The sequence below is a fragment of the Haliotis rubra genome, unplaced genomic scaffold, assembly GCF_003918875.1.
Source record: "Haliotis rubra isolate DU_JTF1 unplaced genomic scaffold, ASM391887v1 Scf581, whole genome shotgun sequence".
Taxonomy (NCBI): domain Eukaryota; kingdom Metazoa; phylum Mollusca; class Gastropoda; order Lepetellida; family Haliotidae; genus Haliotis; species Haliotis rubra.
The window spans coordinates 489,376-513,774 of record NW_025767281.1 but is presented as its reverse complement, the minus strand read 5'-3'; the positions used below and the strand labels follow the sequence as shown (position 1 = coordinate 513,774).

At 38.7% G+C, this 24,399-nt stretch overlaps 1 protein-coding gene across 6 annotated transcripts in view; it reads left to right on the top strand.

Moving 5' to 3' along the window:
• The window catches only part of LOC124254766 (cGMP-specific 3',5'-cyclic phosphodiesterase-like), a 143,739-nt gene that overhangs the window by 113,027 nt on the left and 6,313 nt on the right, over positions 1-24,399 (top strand). For 2 of the 6 annotated variants that reach the window (XM_046688617.1, XM_046688618.1), the window contains 19 exons: positions 1,132-1,221; positions 2,107-2,247; positions 3,881-3,958; positions 4,357-4,398; positions 5,806-5,871; positions 7,469-7,533; positions 8,349-8,412; positions 8,602-8,652; positions 9,530-9,673; positions 10,087-10,230; positions 11,188-11,334; positions 12,052-12,159; positions 13,302-13,411; positions 14,129-14,216; positions 16,343-16,443; positions 16,907-16,984; positions 19,530-19,668; positions 20,363-20,446; positions 23,426-23,552. In XM_046688617.1, the coding sequence (XP_046544573.1) occupies positions 1,132-1,221; positions 2,107-2,247; positions 3,881-3,958; positions 4,357-4,398; positions 5,806-5,871; positions 7,469-7,533; positions 8,349-8,412; positions 8,602-8,652; positions 9,530-9,673; positions 10,087-10,230; positions 11,188-11,334; positions 12,052-12,159; positions 13,302-13,411; positions 14,129-14,216; positions 16,343-16,443; positions 16,907-16,984; positions 19,530-19,668; positions 20,363-20,446; positions 23,426-23,552 (1,867 nt within the window). The remainder of the gene's footprint in view (positions 1-1,131; positions 1,222-2,106; positions 2,248-3,880; positions 3,959-4,356; positions 4,399-5,805; positions 5,872-7,468; positions 7,534-8,348; positions 8,413-8,601; positions 8,653-9,529; positions 9,674-10,086; positions 10,231-11,187; positions 11,335-12,051; positions 12,160-13,301; positions 13,412-14,128; positions 14,217-16,342; positions 16,444-16,906; positions 16,985-19,529; positions 19,669-20,362; positions 20,447-23,425; positions 23,553-24,399) is intronic. The other 4 variants (XM_046688619.1, XM_046688620.1, XM_046688621.1 and 1 more) reach the window with 4 other exon arrangements.

Sequence of the window (24,399 nt, the reverse complement as noted above, 5' to 3'; positions counted from 1 at the left end):
TAACCCACCGCCCCCTTAGCCATTATGGTTGATAGTAGTAGTTTGCAAGAGCACCCGTAAAGTTCCGGGTTAGAACTGATTATCATCAGCTAAAGAGTCGACTAACAGGATCAGGTGGTCAAGCTCACATACTCGGTTGACAGTTGCGTTGATCGATGCTCATGCTGTTGATCACTGGATTGTCTGGTTCAGACACGATTATTTACAGACCGCCGCCATATAACTGTAACACTGCTGAGTGCAACAAACAAACAACAAAGTACAACAAACAACAAAGTGAGTGAGTGAGTGAGTTATTATTTAACGTCACATCGGCAATATTTCAGCCATATCGTGACGAAAACAACAAAGTACAACAAACAACAACATGTGACTATAACGTAATCTTAATGGTGTCAGAATCTAAATTTTAGAAGACATTTTAATGAAAGACCCCGTTTGTATTTAATTATATACAACTTACATGAACAAACCTTCTGTAATCTGATATCCGTTTCTCTTTCACATAGTACATGAAGCCATAAATGAAAAGAAATTCAATCATGAACCATTTGGACAACAATTCGTCTTCAGAATCACATACCCCTTCCGCATGTTTTATGTACACTTGATTTTCAATGGATTCTACGTCACAATTTCGGATCGAAACTTCTCTTGGTCGTACATGTCATTTTGTTTATGTATCTGAAAGCTACTTTGAATACTTTAGGCACATACACGGTGTTTTAGTACAAATTTCAATCTAAGAATTTGCTGATATGTTTGTTGTTGCTAATAGATATACACTTCCGTCATTATTGTTATTCAATGACATATCCAAGTCAGTTTCACAAGAAGGCGTAAACCGTTCCTTATCATCGTTATATATAACGTTATTATTCATGCGGTAGAGATTGATCCCACAAGAATCGTGATTCCATACATTCCATCTATCATGTGCCACCATTCCTACGTTTATAATCGTCCTGTTCCTAATCCACTTTATCAAAATATAATGCCAAAATCATTAGGTGCAGTTTGATTTCGCCATTAAACACTCCTGAAAAGCCTAACCATTAAAATCTACCCGAATAGAATACGTTTACCCTATAGTCGCAACTGGGATACACCTTTCCCTCTTTATCTTTCCAGTTGTTTAGAAAGTACCTGACATTCTGTGGGATTGGAATAACAAATGCACAACTCTTTGAAATGTCCGTCACTGAATTTCAAAGGAACCAGGTAAGTGTGTTTCAACATGGGTCTCGAATTCTGACCCTTTGCAGACTATATACTCGTACCACAGTCCCACATTCCCTTTCGTTAATCTGATCAACGTTCGAACATAATATACCGAACATTCTTTAGGTGGCTGTCGATCCCTTTGACGCGTGTTTGGTTATGACTAAAGATAGGGCGGCGTTTTGTCCCCTTTCTGTATGCCGTGTAAGGTTCTGTATAATGCACAAGGTCGTGTGTTGAACTACGTTTATGGCAACGGCCAGTTTATGGTGTATTTGGAACACAGACACTGTGTGCAATGGCAGGGTGTTTTTGGAGACTGTATTCGAAAGTTAAAATGACACACAAGACGCGTAGAAAGAAGATGCAAGTTGAACCTTCTGATGAATTTGACAAAGACTTGGATACCCAGGTAAAGAACTTAAAGTTAAAAGAAGTGACAGATGTATTTGAGCTTAAGAAGAGCGTCATTTGAATCGGGCAGTGAATTCGGCTATTACGTTGGAAAATATTTTGAGGAGTAACAACTTGGATATATTGTTTATGTTAACGTTGACGGTCAGAAAGAATATTTGACTAAGTTTATGTGGAAATTTATTGCAGTGAAGTATTGTTTGGATAGCCACGAGTATCGGAGCGTGAACATGTCACATGTATGTTTGATTTGGGCAATAACACGATGTTCTCGTTGAATCTATGTTTCTAACCTTAAATGTGAATCGGGGTAACAGATAAACGAATATGCTATTTGCATATAGCGATTTTGACAGAAATTCAAATATATTATTATATCCATCGATAATATACTAGTGATTACATAGAACGAAAAGTCTATACAAAAAGAAAACCAAATGTAACCCCACGCCATTGCTGTACCTGTTGTAGTTGCTTCTGCATCTGGCTCGAGGAATATTCGCAGAGCAAACAAACCTGGAGAAGCTTGTCAAGAAGATCATGGTGGAAGCTCAGGACCTTCTGAAGTGTGAGAGGTGCAGTGTCTTTCTTCTGGAAGACACATTTGAGAATGTAAGCATCATCTCTAAGTCTCTGCTGGTAATTAGGTAAAAGGATTTGGAATTGGAACTAAAAGATGGTATTCGACTCATAGCCATTTTGAAAACAATACGATTATTTGGAATGACAGTATTCAAAAGACGCATAAGGATAGGGCAGTATCAACGTTATGGACTTGCAATATACTAGTTCAAATTATAATATTATCTCTCCAATCCATGACAGTCGTATGCTGGTATATATCTATCAGAATATTCGAAGATGATATTAGTATTAGCTATTAGTGCTTAATGTGAAATTACTATTTTGGCTATAACTTTTTAATTAAAGATGAATTTCCTGAAAATGTTGTCAAAAATTCGACATTATATGTAAGGTTCTGTATTGAAACTTAATGCTCTAGGGAAGGGAAGGGTAAATATGTGGCTGGTGATCGAAAATAACCAATTGTCCGAGAAAATGTATATTTATGTTCGATGTTGGTACTGTTAAAAACGTTATTTTCTGCGACAACAAATCTATTGAAATTCAACTGAAATACTATCACAAACGACGTAGACTTAATCCCTCAACAATTTCTGCCTTTTATTAACATAGTCACGTGGGTGTACTATCACGTGAGTGCTCGCGAAAGGGCGGTAACTATATAGTCTATCGCCCGTTTTGTTTGTGTGAAATTCTATAAATTCAAAGCAGATTTTGACATTTTGTTTGGTGTTTTTGGCCAAAATGTATCCAAAAAAAGTGAAGAAACTATGAGCACAATTTATTTTTCCGTTTAGGACTTAAAAGTGCCACGCATGTGTGTAATACCTAAACACATGTTTACAGTGCAAACGTGACACTTTTATCTTACTTATCTTATCTTGCCTTTGGGGTACATATTAAAGTACTGTCGGAAATAGAAAAAAAAATGATTTCTCGCATTTAAATCTACAATTTATGTAGTTAATATGTGAAAGTGTGAAATATCCGTTAAACTAAGTTCGGCCGAATTACAATCTCAGTGGTAGAGAGATAGGAAACGTAGAAAAGGACTTTACTGAGGATTGATTAGTTCAGAAAAAAAGCAATGCGGGTTTTCCGACAGTACTTTAATTCCAATACTAACCGCTTAAATGTTCATTTCCATGTGATAGATTACAAAATGCTTCGTTTAACCAACCATGATATGGACATATATTGTGTACACTTCACAATTCAACTCAAAACAATTAGAAAACATATAATTGTTCTTGTTATGTTGCTATATATCTATTTTATGTTGAGTAATTGGCCGGATATGACCTTGAATTTGTATGTCAATCCATTTTATTAAGACAATACTTTGACTTACGAGATTAAATGTGTCCATTTTTACATTGAGCTTCTAAGTATACCTCATACTTGTGTTGTGAGTTTTAACGGATGTCCAAGTATGAGAGTAGTCATTATAAACAACCAGTTAGACTATTCTCATGGTAAGTCAGTATATTTCAGCACATACTGCACTTCGTACATGTACCCGTTGTGCTAATGAAACTGTACATGTATATACGTATAACAATGATATATGACACTATACAATTATATTCAACGATGTCGAAAGGTGAGCATTACAGCCGATACAGTTTCAAACAGAAATTTGACATTATGTCTTTTCTAGGATATCCACAAGTTTACCAAACGGTTTGTTGCCCGACTTGGCCAATGCTCCAATAAAAACCTTGTCATGGCAATGCAGGTACCAAGGGAATACATCAAACCCATACTCCTAATATTGTCTTAATTCTGGTGATACTACTTACATGTTGTTTAATCCCCCAATGCGCGTTCAGTGTGAGGGATAAAGGTTACACTACAGGCATATGGAGCTGTTACTGATTCTCAAAACTACAAATCCAAGTTTGGAAATCGATATGATTTCTTTGTGCAATCGACTCTGCTTTTAGTAGTGATTTCATCTTGACGTGGAAATGGTTTTGTTGCTGCTATTGTAAATTTTATCATATGTAATCAATTATTTAAAACGTTCATATACTTAGCTTCGAATGCCTGTAGGTAACACATTAACATGATATATTATATTGTTTTTCATTAAATGCCAATTGTAGTATGCTGATGACGAATTTCTCTCCGTAGGATATTAATCTGTTAAATCCTCTTGGTGGGACGAATACAATGGTACAGTGCTTCAACATGGTTCATAGTTAAACAACTAATGCTTGTCATTACACCTCTGCTTTAGAAGAATATAGCTTTTACTGTTGAAGTAGTGGTTGTTGGTTCGTTTTGTTAGTATTCATTCTCCTGTACTAAAGCCCCCGTCTGTAGAATGTTTGAAATACCATACGTTCTTGCCAAGCATCGTGTCGTTCTCACCATTGTGCAGCAGGTATTGTTGTTTGTACGTACTTGAATAGTCATGGGTACACATATGAGATTCGTTTACTCGTATTGATAACTATTATAGACTAGGCGGTAGGTGCACCGAGTACTCATGTTGTATTCTACTACCAATCATTATCATCATATTAACACTATGCTGTTGAGCACGGGGTTAGATCCCATATATATCTCAGCACGGGATTAGGTCCCACATATATCTGAGCACAGTGTTATATCTGAGCACAGTATTATATCCGAGCACACTGTTAGTCCCTGTTTATAGAAGCACAGATCCTAGATATCTCTACACAGGATAAGATCCTTTATATATATATATTACCACTCAAAGCAACAATGCTGAGAATGTGCTTGTACGTGGTAACAAAACTGATATTCATGCAACGTATATATACAGGTGGGTTATCTGGAACTGGTCAATGATTAATGCAACTACATGTAATTTTCATATCAAACTGTTAACTTTAGGCTGTTTACCTTGGGGTCTGTTGCTTAGTCTGCTATACATTCAGAGTTTGCAGTACATCTGTATTCTTCTGTTATTCTCGCCTGTATTACTGTCCATGTTTGACGCTCACAAACATGTTCGTTGTATGAATATCATGATTTATCTGAACTAGCAAATGCAGATCTTGTAGCGGACATCACAGTCTTCACGTTTGTTACTCTGAACAAAACTATCTCTTGGACAGACTGTTTAGATGCTGAACAAAAGTCGAAATGCACAGCAAAACACTGCGTAAATGACCACCACGCTTCCATTACAAAATATGGTAAAAAGCCCACATTTCTCATGAGGAAAATAGGCTTTATGACTTTTATTCAGCATCGTATTACAGCCTAGTACCTACTAATACCTAACCTTTTCCACATGCATTCTGGCCTGGGTGTTAAAATGTTACTCGTAATTGCTCATATTGATTAAGAAAGCAATAAAATGAATACAACATTGTCGGGTACAAATTATAAGTATTTGAATGTAGTTAAGAACATATATTTGTAGTTGTTCTGTTAAATGATTATGTCTGCATCATATTGTGTTCTCCTTCCTTTGTCACCATGACATCTGCACCTTTTTCCGGGAATATCCATTGTGTAAAGCTACATGTAATATCATAGTGATACCTCATTGTCATTGTGTTGTGAGAGTGATCCCACTTGCATGACCTTGACCTTTACCCCCAGGACCCCAGCAATATGAGCACTCCCTCAAGCACTTCCGGCGAGCACAAAGAGGCACGGAATCTACAGGTAACTCTTTTCTCTTTCTCTCTTTTCAGATCTTAAAATTGCTAGTCTACTAATTTCCGATATCGTTCATATCTTACTTTATTGGACGAAAATTCAGTTGTGCAAATTCCTGACAAATAGCCTTCTAATTTCAAACTTCACTGGTCTTGTAACAGTTTCTTGCTGTCATTCAATGCTACTGCAACTACCTCGTCTATCTATTTAGCTTGCCTATTCAGACACTTTCTCTGACTATTACTGCCTACTAACATATGTAACAAATTCATACTTCACAGACCATTTCCATTTCATCTCCATTTCCTACTGACAAGAACACGATATGCATTCGTCACGTTTCCACCACCTCTCTCACAACTTGTTTTCCTAATTCTTTAGCTCGTAGAACTGAAATACCATAGATAGATATTTGTCAAACCTATCACGTCGCTTCATTCCGTGTTCATCACTTCCCTTAGCAACGAACTGGACCTTCATTCTTTCTTCTTACACTTCCAAACCTAACCTAGCCTTAAGACTTAAACCTCCTCCACGTGTCACGCCCTATCACCTGACGGGCACCATTTATATATTCTTCATTGTAGGTATCACATCTCTACATGGATACCATTTGTCATGGGTTTACCTCTACTGGGGAACCGGACATTGGAACCCCATCTTAACATGCATCTCTTGTTTCAGTTAACGATTTCAGGAATATTTTATATAATATCGGCCCGATATTATATGACATATTACTGAAATGTCTTGTTTTACTTTCTGGATAATCTGACGATTCGTCTACGCTTAGATAGTAATTTGGTTGCATAAAACCTTAAAAACATATATAGCTGGTGCTACTCCATCGGAATTATCAACAGCGTCTTGGTGAACAAATCCATATCATCTCATCTCAAAATGTTTAGACTGACACTTTAAAACTGATCAAACTGTGTTGCAAAACGAACATAGTTTTTAGGTGCATGTCTGTAGTTTCGAGGAACAGAATCTCTGCACTTTTGAGCAGCAGAATAAAATTCGACGTGTTTGGTGTCCTCAAAATTAATGAATGCGCTGTCGTGTCAAGCGGGTGTCTGTACAAGACTTTATTTGTCACAATCGGATGACGTGTGCTGTTTGTGCAGTGTAAGGCATTGTAATTATATTTTCAGCTATTTTTGGCTGCTACCAGTAGGACAGGGCTTGCTTACCCATTTCGCCAACACCGGGTGTCACATTTTCAGTGATCGATTCATGTAACTGTCCTGGCTATTTTGTCATGTAAGACCAATGGCAGATAATCGATACTGACTATTCTCCGGAATTAACCCTTTGAATTTACACAACAGTGTCCTTAATTACCTTGAACCAGAGTTTCTTTGGAATCGGTTTCAAGTGTATAATACTGCTATACTTCAAAAGACACAGATCAGAAAGATTCTGCATTTATTCCATGCAAAGGACATTTTCCATCCCAGTGGAGTCTACATCGGTAGGAGGTCAAAGCGAGAAAGATAATAGAATGGCGTGCAGAGAACACGCCAATCCTTATCACTCATGTTCGTAATATCACATTACCCAGTGCAGTGTCTGAAGTAGGAATTGTCTTCCCTGTCCGCAGGAAGTGAGCTTCTCGATGGCCTTTTATCTCAACGCCAAAGACAGAGAAAATGTTCTCGAGCCCAGGTAGGACGTTTTCCATGTTTGATGTGTCATGAGCCATTTCTGTTTTATGTGCCACAGAAGGGTTCTCCTATGAAGTGTCACATGCAGTGTTGTTATTTCGATACAACTGAAGAAAACATTACATGGAATTGACTCTTTGGCTTAGATCTTCCTCCAGATGTAATGTCTTGCACGTAGTTTGGTTATCTTTTGATGACGTCCCTCTGAAAATAATCTAAGAATAATAATTAATTGATTTACGCCTTAATCATTATATATTTGGCTGACTTATATAATCTAGTGAAACATTATTTCCTCTGAGGAACGTAGTAGTGTTATTATTGTTGAGGGCTGTAGGAACTGTAACAAACGTGAACGAAGTTAATGCTGTTGCTATGTACTAGTTAACATTATGCATGTACGTACTCTAGAATAGAGTTGTAAGCGACGCAAGTTTAAGGTGCCGGGGTCGAGCCCACCTGTGACTGGGTGTAAAAACCTTGGGAGTCAACTTTGTGTGCAGACTCTTTCAGTGTTGTCACAATCCCTAGTATACAGTACACAACCGTGTGCACTGTGTAAGGATGGGAAAGCCACATTAACTTGGTGCGCCTAAATGTCTGCAACAGTTATATGATCCCCAGGGAGGTTAGATTGAAAAATACGATGTGCTGTTGAGATTGACATCCTATGATCGAGGGAAAACAAAGCGCCTTTGAGCAGCTGAGCTGAACTGGATATTGGCGCTATACAAATATCATATAATATGATAATAATAACAAGTAGATATGAATCCGTAGATGAAGTATGTAATGTCGCTGTTTATTTGCTTCCAGTCAAAAGGACCTGGCGAAATCTAAAACAGCCGAAATTGCCAAATTTGTGGTTATGCAAGGCACGGTAAGAATGAATAGTATCATTTACAATCAGCGTACACATTATCGTCTCAAGTACAAAAAAGTATAAGATGTTTTAGATAGTGTTGCAATGCCTATTGATAATTCAATCTACTTCACCCAACATTATACTTTACAAGGAGAGTGCGTGATTATCGGAAATGGGATAACAATGGAACGTTTATGTTTACAGGCAGTTAATATTCCTGACTTGGAAATCGATGGAAGATTTGGCAAAGGACCTGTGAGTGAACAATAGTTTAACTCAATAATTACTGAATAATTCAACCGTACGACCGAATGGTCCGATGTTTGTCAAAGAATTTCCACATCTTTGAAACCGCAAACATATGGGGGTTCTTCCACGAAAGATCTCCCAAACAGTCCTAAAATCAATTTCAAAGGAATTGTGCTTTTCTGATTGGTCATATTCCTACAGGGTTGCATACACCTGTAGTGTGTATTGTCTCTGTGTAGTATGCAGTTGGAAGACTAACCTATTTATTGTATTTGTAAAAAAAGAGGATTCATTTCTTTTTAAATTGGAAAATATGTATCATTTAGTCAAAGGAGTAGATGATAATACACTCATAACAAATTGTCTTGCTTTTGGAACTACAGACATGTGTTCTGTTTCGTTAACTGGATAAGACATGTAACATAGTATTTTGTCTGTGTTTTGTATTGAAATCAATGAGACAAGGCATGTGGTGCAGACACCCGATCTTATAGCTTATGCAATATTAATTATAGGCAATAATCCTCTTTAATACACTATCAGTGCTACAAAATGGCTCGGGATCCTGAAATAGGTTTCCCTGACGTCGATGTTACATGAATAGTTCTGCTGGAACATAACTGCCATATATAATGTATCGTTGAAGATTGATTTTAATAAACACACAAGGATAATTGTTTTAGTGTTAAAATATGTGGTTATACATATATTTCTGAAATAACAACCAGTCTTCTTTCAAAAATCCCCAAAGGCCATTATCACTTCCGGATCTATCTACATCCCACGTCGTGGTATGACTGGAATACTGTTTAAAGGCACGCACTTACTCACAAATAAGTTTCCCACAACCTTATAAATTCCTTATTTCATATTCTAACATCAGTGTGTGGATCCCGATGGCTTTCACATACGGAGCGTCTTATGCATGCCGGTGTTCAACAGTGACAAGAAGATCATTGGTGTGACACAACTGATGAACAAGCTCAACTCTTCACCGTTTGATGATAATGATGAGCATATCATTGAGGTAAGTTGTTACTTGGTCATGCCGTTCGCAATTGTTACCAGTGCAAGGTCAATGATGCAGATTGCTTAAATGTTTAGTTCCTTTGAATATACTCATGAAAAAAAATGTTTTAATACCTTTGTATGAGATTTGCCAAAGTGCGCAAGTCTCTGGACATACGGTTGTCGTTAATTGAAACGGGAAATTTGTAGCGTCCTTAACACAAATAGACAAGGGGTATTACACCAAAGAACTCATTACTCTTTCAACCGATATCACAGCATTAAACGGATTTGATTTAAGGTTCATTTTACAACATATTATACTTATGTTATATTACGAAGTCACACTGTCCTTTCATATTAATTATATACATGTATGCGGTTTTGAATGTAATCCTTAGGCCTTTTATGTGTAAATTCGACTTCTTCTAGGCATTTTCCATCTTCACTGGTCTTGGAATACACAACTGTCAGATGTACGAGAACGCATGTCGCCTGATGGCCAAACAGACTGTGGCATTAGAAGTCCTCTCCTACCACGCCACTGCACAGAAGGAAGAGACAGAAAAGCTTGTTGTACGTTCTACTGCATACTAGTACCTTTCATTTATCGTTATGGAACGTGCTTGGATTTGACCATCCACTGAATCACTTCATCAGATTGATTGTTATGATGCTTCGGCGTTCTATATGCACATTCGTTGGTAGTCGTTGGTTGTTTGGAGATTACCTGATAGAAATACTGAAATTAGACCAAAAGATGTTTTACGGAACCTATTTTAGTACTAACGTGTAATGAAAAACATCCAAGGTTTTATCACAGCTTGTAAGTAATGGTATATAGTACGTTTAACACATTTAAAATACTTATGTTATCTTTCCGTATCGTTCGGTAGTTTTCAGTTTTAGCAGCAGTGCAAATTTGGAGGTTGAAAATTGCCTTGAATAATCTGACCAAATGAACTTTGTAACATGTCTTACAAATTACAGGACAAATGAAGTAAGTTGATAACTGTAGAACTTACAATAGTATTATTCATGGAACCGACATTTGAATACATTTAAATTTCTTTGGGTGGAGATAATGAACTATGTTGAAAAGTAAATGATGCTAATGAAACCCGTGAAGATCCGGGTTCGAATTGGTCTTCAGTAACCCATGCTTGTCGTAAGAAGCGACTAACGGGATCCGGTGACGTGGTCATTCTCGCTGACTTGGTTGACACATGTCACGGTATCCCAATGGTATCATGTTGATCACTGGATTGTCTGGTCCAGACTCAATTATTTACAGACCACCGCCAGACAGCTGCAATATTGTTGAGTGCGGCGTTAAACAACCAACCATCCAACCAAGCTAATTTATGAATACGTAGGGACCTCGAATCACAGATGCCCCGAGACAGCTATGTCATTACATCCAGTACATCCATGTCACTGTTCCAAGTGTAAAGAAATTCACTCAGAGGTATTTTTCTTCAAGAAGAGCGAAGCCATTTTTTCTGCTAAGCGCATATTTATTTATTCCCCCAGGAATGCGAAATCCCATCCGCCGATGACTACCGTCTGTACAGTTTCGACTTCGACGACATGGTACTCAGCGACGACGATACACTACGTGCTGTCATCAGAATGTTTACCGACGCGAACATCATCAACAGTTTTAAAGTGCCTTATGATGTAAGTATGATTTTTGTTTTTGAGCCAACTGAAAGCTATAAACAACATTTGTTTTCAGAATATATCAATACCGAATAAGACCGTACAAATTGTCTCTTTTGTTCAAGAATTTGTGAAGGCACGAGGCAATAATAAATAAGATATTTTGCTGTCAGGGTTTATTTTCGCAACCTAGTTTAGACTCATAGCAGAGAAAACTGTTTGGCCACCTCATAATTCATGACACCCACCCCGGGGAATGCGGAGTTGAACCTGGTCCCCAGCATCCTGTGCATGGCAAATCACTGTGTCCAGAATGATTAAGTGTCGTCGTATCCCGACGGTGATGGATGTTGCTCATAAACCTGTGAAGATCCGGGTTAGAATTGATCTTCAGTAGCCCATGTTTGTCGTAAGAGGCGACTAACGGGATCGGGTGGTCAGGCGCGCCGACTTGGTTGACACATGTTCCCAATTGCGTAGACCATTGACTTGTCTGGTTCAGACTCAATTATCTACAGACCTCCTCCTCATAGCTGGAATATTACTGAGCGCGGCGTTAGACCACAAAGAAACAAGCAAAACGTTGCTCATAATATGAATCACTGGTTGGTCTGATTAGAGTATTACAGGCCGCCATGATATTGCAACATTAACTGTATTTCTTATTCACATGTCGTTTGAGGATTTTTTGTTTCGAACTTGTCATGTAACTTTGACATTACATGATGCTTGTAGGTAATATGCCGATGGACAGCCAGTGTGAAGAAAAACTACCGTCCCGTCACCTACCATAACTGGCGGCATGCCTTCAACGTGTGTCAGACAATGTTCACCATGCTCTTTGTAAGTAACCTCTCTAAACATTATGGGCTAGAGGTGTAGCCTAGTGGTCAAGGCGTCCGCTTGTCACAGACTCGGATTCGAGATACCAAATTGAGATGTCCATCATTAGATGTCCAGAAAGTATTTCAGTTATATCATGGCAATAGATGTCCTTCGCAGGTAACTGAAGTAACTGGCTTGTTTGACAAGGACGTAAAAATGGTAAATTTTGGACGGAAATATCAGCACTATTGCCATTTACAATATCTATACAGTCGCTATTTTAAGTGCGATAACATTAGTACTTATCAACTGCAGCTCTTTTAGTATGACCCTGAGTCTCATTTATATAGGTTTCATTATGTCTGTGATTTCTTGGGGCGGTGGGGTATCCTAATGGTTATAGCGTCCGCTGGTCAAGCTGCAGACCCGGGTTCGATTCCCCACAAGGATACAACGTGTGAAGCCATACACACTCACTCTCGGTGATTTCCGAGTGACAACATCCTAGCACAACAGGAAACACAAGTGTAAATAACCTGACTGCACAACCATTATGTCAATGTTTTTCATGTTTCATGTTCATGTTTTGGATTGTTGTTAAATTCAAAAAGATTTGACCAGCTCGTCATGGGGAATGGGAGTCTTGGAAAGCCAACATGTGTTGGACCCATTTCAGTTTCATATTTCCATCCTCATCACCTTCCTCATAGTGGACCGCCTCCGTGGTGTAGTGGTTAGAGCGTCCACCCGGAGAGCGGAAGGTCGCGGGTTCGATCCCCGACCGCGTCATTCCAAAAGACGTTAAAATATGGTACTTGTTGGTCCCTGCCTAGCGCTCGGCATTAATGGGTACAACAAGGACTGGTCGGCTTGGAGTCAGTATACTGTGTCTGAGTGGGGTATTCATGCTTCACTGCGGCATGATATCTCAGTGGGCTAGCACTATAAAACCAGTTAAGTCTGGGCTAGCACTATAAAACCAGCTTAAGTCTGGGCTAGTACAAGCAGCCGCACATACACATACACACGCATGCACGTCGTCATATGAGCGAAATATTCTCAAGCACGACGTTAAACCCAATTTCACCTCACCTCACCACCTCCTCCTAGTGAAGTGGAACCTATTATGTTCAATTACTGACAGTTGGTATTGTCTGCAGACCGGCCAGCTACGCCCACTGTTCGGTGACCTGGAGATATATGCCCTGATGGTAGCCTGTCTGTGTCATGACCTGGATCACAGGGGCACCAATAACGCATTTCAAGTCAAGTAAGTAGCCCTCTGTATACTCCATGAACATAAGACTGACCAACAAATGCGTGTTTTAATATAGCTTGTATAGTTGTTTTTAAAACATAAACAATCCCATCTTTCTTTTACTTTTAATTTTGAATGTCCATGTTTATTAAATGACTTTCGTCTAGGTTACAAATGGGCGATGGGATGGCCTTGGGGTTAAAGCGTACGCTCGTCACGCAGCAGGCCCGGGTTTGATTCCATAGGTATAATAAGCGAAGGCGTCCCTCGCCATGATATTGCTCAAGGCTGCGTAGAAGCATACTAAATCACCTTCTCACTCATACGATGTTGAAACACGAACATCCAGTTCTTGGTTTATAATATAGAACGGACTTTCTGAACTAGATATACAGTGAACTCTTTTTAACCTAAAATATATATAGGGGTGATATTACATCGCCTTTAAGTAGTTCGAGGGAGGCGGGGTAAAGTTTTCGGCAAAAGTGCCGATATATGGATTATGAAGACATGAGCTGAATTGTTCGTAATATGTAAGCTATGTCGAGTAAATGATGTTTGAGTTAACCAGGTCTCCCTCTTTATGGAATCCACAACTTGATCATCTATTAGATAAGGTACAAAAATGCCACAACATGGGCTGATAAATATGTCGAACAGTAAAGGCATATGAAACATTCAATAACATAATTCAGTACGGGTTACTCAAACACCGACGTCTCTCAACAGAGTAGCGTCGCCGTTGGCCATGTTGTACAGTACATCTGTGCTGGAGCATCATCACTTTGACCACTGCATCATGATACTCAACAGCGAGGTAAGGACAATTTTACTCTTCAAAAGCAGGCACAAGTGGCTCTGTTCGCTGAGCAGAGTTGCATACACTGAGCACGAAGAAACCTCTGATCGTGGGTTCGAATTCTGGTTCGCTCCGATTATATTTCCCAGGTTTCTCAGTGCCATGTCGTGGCCTCAGTGCCTCGCGAGTTTCCCAAAAGTGGTAAATGTTTTCGACCTGTATTAGTTCCGGTTTTCCACTTTTTACTGAATCGACGTGATATGACGTTGATACTGTCATAAAACGTTAATTCTGTCATATTGTCTTCAGTGCATTCTCTACGGCGGTGAGGTAGCCTAGTTGTTAAAGTGTTCGCTCGTCACGCCGAAGGTCCGGGTTCAATTCCCCACATGGGCACAATGTGTGAAGCCCATTTCTGGTGTCCCCCGCCGTGATATTGCTGGAATATTGCTAAAAGCGGCGTAAAACTAAACTCACTCGCTCACTTTACTGAAAGCAATATTTGAGTTCCCTTTGGTTCATACTATATATTTTGCCCGAAGGAAATACCTTTTTCCTAATCACCCTTTTTTGAACACCGAGTCCTGGATCCCAATCACATTCCACATTCCTCTGAAACGCCGTGATATGACTGAATAGTGTAAAACCAAAATCAACACAAGTTTCATCAGAGTTGCGAGTTGCAGCGGTGATTGAACACCGAGTCCTGGATTTGATTCCCAGTTTAACTTTAATTAAGCTCCTGCCGTTGCGAAAACCACATTCCACATTCCTCTGAAACGCCGTGATATGACTGAATAGTGTAAAACCAAAATCACTCTTTGTCGGAATTAGTTACACAGTAGGGAGATCGTGTAAGATTCTGTTGCTTTTCTCGGATTTATAAATACGTACTAGTTTTCAATACCGTGAGGGAGTGTTCATTAAGATTGGATGTTGGTATCCATAGAAAATGTTCCTTGCAAAAACTTCGGCCAAACTGCAAATGCATTAACATTTGTACTGTTTCCAATGTTTTACAAATATTTCTGCAAGAATAATAGAGTAAACAGACGTCAATCAAAACATCTAAAAACAACTCAATTTTAAAAAAAAAATTCTTGTCATGCATAATAATGTAAATACGTTGACGGTAATTCATTCTAAAACTCCTAACAGCGTCACATTTCAAAATGGCGACATGTAGTTGATTAATTTCCGCATGCCCGCGAGGTATTTGTCAACAGATCCTGGCTTACTTCACCGATCACAACAATCATCGTACGATCGCGAACTGGAAATTGTTATAAATACTTGCTTTGTCGAAAATATTTTCATCCTCTGCCGGAAGGAGATTTGTCGATGTGAGGATTCTGTGATGGCAATATAGTTTTTTGTCTTTAATCGCCCATGCGTTTGGAAGCGAACGTGTCGTAAATCCATTAATTGACGGTGCTGTATTTTAGACGTAATCGACATTTGCAGATTCATTCCAATACATGGAGATACGAGAACACGGCATCTGGCAATAACCACCAATATGGGTATGCCAATTCCACAAAATGAAGCAAGCTAGAACGATAAAACCTGCCACAAACAGTTAGAAACTAAGTTTAATGGTGTTTGGAACTTTTAATGCGAATCAAATTAATTTAAAATTATCACCCTCCGTGAAACGCATCCCATAACATATGAAATATTCTGCATCAGTCGCTGTGTGTCAGCTGATGTGAGAGGAAAATTTAGACTGGGAGGGTTCATATATACATGTACTCAAATAAGTGAAAGAACATCCGCGAGTGGAAGGCTGTGTGTTGCAACCCCTACCAGTATTTCATCCATATCTTGTAGTGATATAGGGGCGGTGGGGTAGCCTAGTGGTTAAAGCGTTGGCTCGTCACGCCGAAGACCCGGGTTCGATTCCCCACATGGGCACAATGTGATATTGCTGGAATATTGCTAAAAGCGGCGTAAAACTAAACTCAGTCAGTCAGTTGTAGTGATATGAAAAGAATCGGGTGTTGTTTAAATTATTTTGAATAGTATACCTTTTTAATGAAACCCAGGGGTTTTATTTACAGATTTCGTGATACATCTTACAGTTTTATACTCCACACGGTGTTAAACAATTTGTGCAAGCTTATCGCTGGGTGTTTTTCTTCCAGGGCAATAACATCTTCCAGTCCTTATCTCCCGGGGACTATCGCAATGCAATCAAAATGTTGGAACATGCAATTCTGTCGACAGATCTGGCTATATACTTCAAGTAAGTTGACAGCGTATTCTGATAAACTCATGTCTTCGAATTCCTTCCACAGACAGTATTGTGTTTGAAAAAAGGCGTGAATCAATAACATGTCTATCTACTTGCATTCAGATTGTATTATATTGGCTGCGTTAATATCAGTAAGGAAAATACGTTTTTGTTCGATACACATATCATAGAAGTTGGCGAAAGTTGACAAAAGGTTTATGGATAGAAACGTCTGCGGTAACGCCGTTACGGATCTGTACGTCGCTATTACAGTGTAAAAAAGAAGCGATTATCTATAAATGTTTGTCTACATTGAGAGATCATACATCATGATTTCCATAACGTTTTCCTGTGAAAAAATGTTCTCAAATGCACCGTTTAATGATAGGAGCACGTTGATGATTATTATTAAAAGCCTACATGTTGTACGTGCCTTAGTGTGTAAACAGTGATAAGATGTATCTATACCTTTCAGGAAACGGGGAGACTTCAAATCAATGATAGAAGATGGGGAACAAACGTTCGACACCAAATACAAGAAGGATCTTCTGAAGTAAGTAGTCGGTTGGAGGGTGGTTAAAGCTTTCACACGCCATGGACACGACCAGGGTTCGATTCCCCACATGGTTACAATGTGTGATGCCCATTCCTGGTGTCCCCCGCCATGATATTGCTGGAATATTGCTGAAATCGGCCTAAAACCCAACTCACTCACTCTGAAGCAAGTTCGACCCGTGAAGATCCGGGGTAGAATAGGTCTTCAGCAACCCATGTGCTTGCCATAAAAGGCGACTATGCTTGTCGTAAGAGGCGACTAACGGGATCGGGTGGTCAGTTTCGCTGACTTGGTTGACACATGTCATCGGTTCCCAATTGCGCAGATCGATGCTCATGCTGTTGATCACTGGATTGTCTGGTCCAGACTCGATTATTTACAGACCGCCGCCATATAGCTGGGATATTGCTGAGTGCGGCGTAACACTAAACTCACTCACTCACTGAAGCAAGTTCGAAATACTTCGGGGAAATCAAGTAATTTCAAGTAGTCTGGTTGAAGAGACCAACTCATATGCAATGCGTCATATGGGCGATGTGTATGGTTCGTTGTTGTTGATGTTGATGATAGTGTTGTGTGATATTTAACAAGTGCCTTCAGAGTAGCCGATATTGTATAAATTGAAAATTAATAAGTGATAGGTTTCCTTGGAAAATAGCGCGGTATTGGCACTGAACTATCGTGCATGCGAACACAATTCAAATATAAAAATTGTAAATGTTGTTTCCGAATCTTTCTTTAAGAATGATTAGGATTTCATAACGCTTTGACAAAAGCAACAAAACCCTCCATAACCGTAAGAAAATCTGAATGTTATTTTATCTTATGGAGTAATAACCCTGGAGATTTTTGTCATAGCTGTTCTGGTGATTGGAAGACATCTTTCTGATTGTCGGTGGCTAGGCAGGGCAGATTTCGAGCGTGTCGAAATGCATTTTGAACTTCTTTCCCGCCTTAAATTTTTCTCTTTTTTAAAAAAAAGTTCGTTAAACTTTACTATACTATAAAATATCTGAAGTAGCCGCTCTAGGTGGAGACTTTGTACTTAACCCATGGTTTTTTTCAATGTACAAGGTACCAATTAAACCGTTGAATTGATCACAAAAAATACAGTTATCTCAGAAAAGGCGATGCCTAAAAGACTTGTTTGGATTGCTTTTCCCCCCGGAATCGCACTATAAATAAAAAGGTTCCATCCAACTTTCTTCCACGCCAGTCCTTTTTCACCTCGCTACGTTGTTGATCGTTTACCCACCAAAATAACGTTTCTTGTGTTAATACAACAGCCTGCTATTTTGATTGAAAATACTTATTCTATTTTCCCCCAATAATTAACCACCGTTCTTCGAGAACCTAGCTATAAATCCGCCGCAATGTACATAAATATATACCAGACGGAGCATAAACCGGAAATGGTATTTTCTTGCGTGCCAAGATGATGGATCTAGAAAAGCAAGTTTGCTTATGGCAGCAGCGGCAACATGTGCCTGCTCTCAATTAACTGCTTCTTGTCCATGAGGACAAATTGATAATATTTATTTGCAATCAAGGTGAAATGCGGCTGCTTTTTCTCCACGGAATTAATACCCTGCCTCCGCTCACCGCTATTTACTTCCACATCAGCCTAACACATCAAAAGCCTGAAATGTTTGTTTATCGCTGTTACCATGACAACGGTTAGTCACAAAAAGGTGCTTCAGTCCCGTTCTCCATCTCCACATGACGTAACGAGAGCAACACAAAGACAAATAATTGTCTAATTAGGGCCTTGTTCAAATTTGCGGTGACATTAGGTCTGAGGATTATTTTATCAGAAAACCCATAATGGTGCTCAGATGACAATCATAGCTATCGAATAGTCCTCAACATAAAATAACATGTCTTCCAGGATACACAATATTATTGATAACTACTTTAAGGGATGTTTAGGACTTGATTAACCCCTTTATGTCTTGTTGGATAAGTCAGATAAAACAAAGAAAATTTAGAGAATTCCGATGTGTTTGGGGGCGGTGGGGTAGCCTATTGGTTAAAACGTTCGCTCGTCACACTGACGACCCTGGTTCGATTCCCCATATTGTTACAATGTGTGAAGCCAATTTCTGGTGTCCACCGCCGTGATATTGCTGGAATATTGCTACTGCGCTTTGAGCAACCGCAACGGATGGAAAATCGCGCAATATAAATGCACTTATTATTATTATTATTATTAGAAGCACCCGTGCAACCATACTCACTCCTATGTGTTGTAGGTATTGAAACACTGAAAACAAGAATTGATATCTCGTTGTTTATAAATTTTAGAATGTTTATTCCTTATCATATTCAGATTCATCCTAAAGAAAATGTTTTTAAGCATTGAATTAAATCATTTCGGACATGAAAATTACATGTATTTGGAATCGGCTTACTGAACTAATCTAGTAAAGTTTTCTGAACTAATCCGACATGGCAGCTTAACGTGGCATTTCCAAATACTTGGCAGCGTTCCAGTGCTGATAATGGATACTTGACTTTATGTGTCTTGTCGATGATGTTGCAGAGCAATGATGATGACGGCGTGTGACGTCGCTGCGATTGCTAAACCGTGGGAAATCCAACAGAATGTCGCCCAGTTGGTGGCTGGAGAGTTCTTTGAGCAGGGAGACATTGAAAAGCTAAAACTAGGAGAGCAGCCAATTGTAAGTCTATTCCTACTACACCATAATAAATAAAGAAGAAGTTATCCATAAAGTGTTATACTTTTCTATTCCTACTACAAGTGACATCTTGTAAACCCGAAAATATACTACCCATCGAAAGTTCAGACTCACTTAAAGCACTCACTATATGTTATGTATATATATGGTTACATCGAAGATGATTTTCTCCACTAACTTGGGGGAACCAAATGCAAACCTTATGCAGATTATCCGTTTTGGTGTAAAGTTTTCCTTAAGAATTCGCCAATTTTCACTGAGTTTTATCATTTATTGAACTAGTGACAATAATCAATTCAACGTTACGAATTTCTTTTACAATACATCAGTTCATGTCTAAACAGTACCTTTAAACAGAATGGAATATTTTGCAAAATCTAGTTTAGAACAGCTGACTGAGGTAAGTGGCTACATTTACACGAGTGAGTCTAAACTTTTGATGGGTAGTATACTTATATATTTATTGGTTTGTTAACACATGTTACATGTTTTACATAGCGATTTAGTACAAACATGTTTAAAGAGGGTTCTGGCAACGCGCTTCATTATATGACGGACACGCTTTGGAAACTAAAATAGACATACGCACACGCATGCACGCACACACACGTATGCGCACGCACGCACAAGCAAACTAATCGTATTCACATTCTCATTTGTATTGATTCTGTTTCAGCCAATGATGGATCGGGACAAGAAGGATGAGCTCCCAAAGATGCAGGTCGGCTTCATTGATGCAATATGTATGCCAGTCTACAAGGTGAATAAGCTTCTGTTTTATTCTGCATGAATACGTAAGCAGCAATATATGTCTAAAACCTAACGAGCTGCTCATGGACAATCATCATTATATGTACACTGGTATATAGTCAAGCCTAGCTAGGACGTGTTCAAGCGTCCACTGGTATGGCGGAAGACCTAGGTTCCACACCTGACATATTCTCAATATGGAATAATTGCCAGTTTTCCGAGCCGTAATATTGCTGGAATACTTTCTTAAGACGGCATAAAACCAGATTCATTGTCCATATGTTACGACATACCTAGATTTCTTGGTGACTATATATATATATGTGACATATTGTATGTTATTCCCAAAGATTTGACAGGAAAAATACTAACGTCATTTGAACTGAGTATATAATGACTGTATAATCTGTCTGTTTCACGACTTTGTAAACTACATATCAATTTGCGAAGGCCTTCAATGCGAATAACGGATCTCCAAACTCTGGCATTCTTGCGGAGATTAAAACAAGGCTGAAAACACCAATCGCTAAACAGAGATTATAAATGGGGAAAATGGCCATCATTTGCAAAGTTTCCATACGCTTTGGGTTACATGTTGCTCTCTTTTGTAATAACATGTGATAAACAATAATATTGATATCAAGCTAGTGTCACATTTATACCCTTTCGTAATGACTTCTATTTTCGAATTTTCCTTTAAGCATATTACACTAAATGAAAACTTCAATCATCAAAAGTTTTACAGAATCCCAATATGAAAACAAAATCGAACAACCCTCGCAGGTGTCAATGGGATATCAAAGGAATTCTATAGACAAAAAAAACGGCAATATTGAAATACGTCCAATATTCTTTGCGATAGACGCCATTGTAATATCAGGATGCTTGGTCACTTAATGTCAAAGGTTCAACATGTAATCTATGTGTTAATATGACTGCCATAGTTTCCTATGAAGTCATTGTACATATACAATGTTCTTGCGAGTTTACGTGTCTGTATGATGTACCTCAGTCAAATGGCTGTACATGAACTGGATCAATTAAGAGTTGGTACAGGGACGCCATTATGAGAGCATTCGTGGTCTCGAATGAAGGTCTATCGGTAACGATATCATTTAAGATGTTCGCTGACAAATGGACCCGTCTCGAGCCCTTACTGCAGGGTGTTCAGAGTAACAGAGACAATTGGCATCAGATGTCAGAGCCGAAGACAAGCCAGAGCTGTGGTTAAGTGCGGCACAGCGATATATTCTACACTTCTTATTTCGTGTGCCTGGTTGTCGTGCAATAGTAGAAGCAACACTTGCATGGCTTCACTTTCGTGTATAGAGGAACTATTCATGTTAGTGCTGCGTACTTAGTGCCTTTTGATTCGTATGATACTACACTTTGTCAGTTTTTCGGGAGATGAAGGTTTTCGTTATTTGAAATGCCTTTTGAATCGTATAATACCACATTTTGTCACTTTCTCGGTAGATGAAGTTTGCTGTATTTGAGATGCCGTTTGATTCGTATGACACATTTTGTCAGTTTCTTGGGAGATGAAGGTTGTTATATTTCAAATGCGGTTTGATTAGTATGTTACTCCATTTTCTCATTTCCCCAGGAGATAAAAGTGTTTAAAAGAAGTAATTGATCCGCTCGTGTGAAATAAACATGTTTTGGGAATTGTATTAATGACTGATTATATTCTTCGTGATGTTTCGTGCGTCCTGAAAGAACTTTTTTTGACGTCTTTAATTACAATGCAAAAACGTCATCTCATCGAAAAACCAAAGATGCCCATTGTGAGATGAAATCAATTAGACTTAAAAGTATGATGCATAAAAAGTGATTGAAAACGTTACGAAATATCCTCGTGGTTATTAAGGATTTCTTTATTAGATTTTAACCACATCATGAACCTTTTTTGAAGGTGTGTTGAAGGATATTAAAAGCGTGTCGATATCACAGTTGTTCATTACGAAGAGAAATGCATGAGATAACCTGTAATGGTAGTTTTCTAATGCAACACTACCACTATTTGTTTGACTGGTTGTGGTACAGGAAAAGCAGGAAAGGATCTACACTGACGTTTGCGTTGATCTCTAAATTGATGCCTAAAAGCATCCCTCTTAACTCCTCTTCCTCTATACATTAGACTGAAGCAATGCGGGGGATCGTTGTTGTAAATATATATCCAGCAACGTGTCACACACATGACGAATTATAGGACAATAATATATACATAATGTCCATTGTATATATGAACTTTGAAGATGCATGGATTATATATTTATTTTACAGAAACATATTCATATATGACTATAAACAATAGATATGTCTTGTGATCACAGAGCATTTCTTGCAATTATATATTTAGAGTTTGGTGAAGAGCAGTACTACAGACAGTGATACTTTTGTGATATGATAATTCCGATTTCTATCGTAACACTCACCTTGCACTCAATGTTTATAACGTAATGTCATTCTTTAGCGCATAGCTTATGACTGTGTGTGTAAAATGTTTGTCAACACCATCGATTGACAATATTTCTAAAAGATGCTTTGGTACGCTGTTATTTGGCACAGATACTAAAACCGAGCAAGAAAACTGTCAGATCGTTCCACTTCAAAACTAGGCCTGGGTCCCGATCCGCGAAACGGTCGTAGCGCTACGACATTCGTAAGCCTATAATAAACTATAGATTTACGACAGGTCGTAATGTTACGAACGTTTTGTGGATCAGAATCCTTGATCGGAGAGGATTTCTGACTAAAATTGTATTGAAATTATTTGAAAAAAATCACATGATAAATATACCTTTTTACAATTAAATGTGGAAAATCTAAATTATTCTGAAGTTTCTTGTTCTCTGCACTTTAGGATAATTTCATTTTATTAATTAAATTCATAATTTCAGTGAGGGTAGTACTGCTCTTCACGTGTATGTTGTCTGCATGACAATTGCCGTATCACTGACGGATGATTTTGGTACCTATTTGACAGCTGTTTGCCTCGATGACTGACAAATTGGACCCATTGTATAATGGATGTCAAAGCAATAGGACAAACTGGCAGCAATTGGCTGATAACATAGATACAGAAAAGTGTAAGGAGTCATCATCCACGACAGGTGCATCTGAGGTCCTGGTGACCTCAAGTCTTGGTGACCTCTGTCTGCGGTCTCCCTTGTTCACGTTTGATCTTGTCCTGTCTAACGACCTCATTCCTGTTAACATGTTAACCCTAACAACTGCTAGCAACTTGTTAACCTTTCGCATGATATGCCCCATCCACCCCTGTCCCACCCAGTATGGTACAATTTCTTGGAGTTGTTGTAGCAAATAGAACAGCGAAAACTGGAATTCAAATTGATGTTTTTCTTGTATGCCTATGCATGTGTCTAGCTTTATAGTGAATTCTAAACATTCAGGAAGTATAAACACATAAGGTAATTGGCCTTCTTGCATGAAAGTATGATCACTTGGTCCACACCATTCAAGGCACCCACGGCACCATCACGCATGGTTTACGCCCGATATTCAATACTGAACTGACTTCATCACTGAAGCAAACCTAACTGTAAGAAGGCATGTGCCATCATTAACTGAGTCCTGTCGGTACTATTCTTGTGTATTCAAGAAGTATTCAGTGGTATTCATGGGCCATAATATTTGATACAAAAGTCATTGGTGAGTAACACCAATCGCATAATATTAATTGAAATTTCAACATTATGAAGAGTTCGGTAATGTCTTCAGAAGATCATTAACTGGAGTTCGATAGATGTATCTGAGACCATATCATAGGACATGTTTTGGAAGCAGTGCAGTGACATGAATGCTCAGTAAACACTTTCAACAGATTCAGTTAAGCAAGTCAGTTTCCTTATAAAATGATTTACATATGTATTTTTGTAAGATGAATAGCTTCCTCGTGCCCTCCTCCCCTCCCTGAACCTATAGCAGCATTTAGCGTTA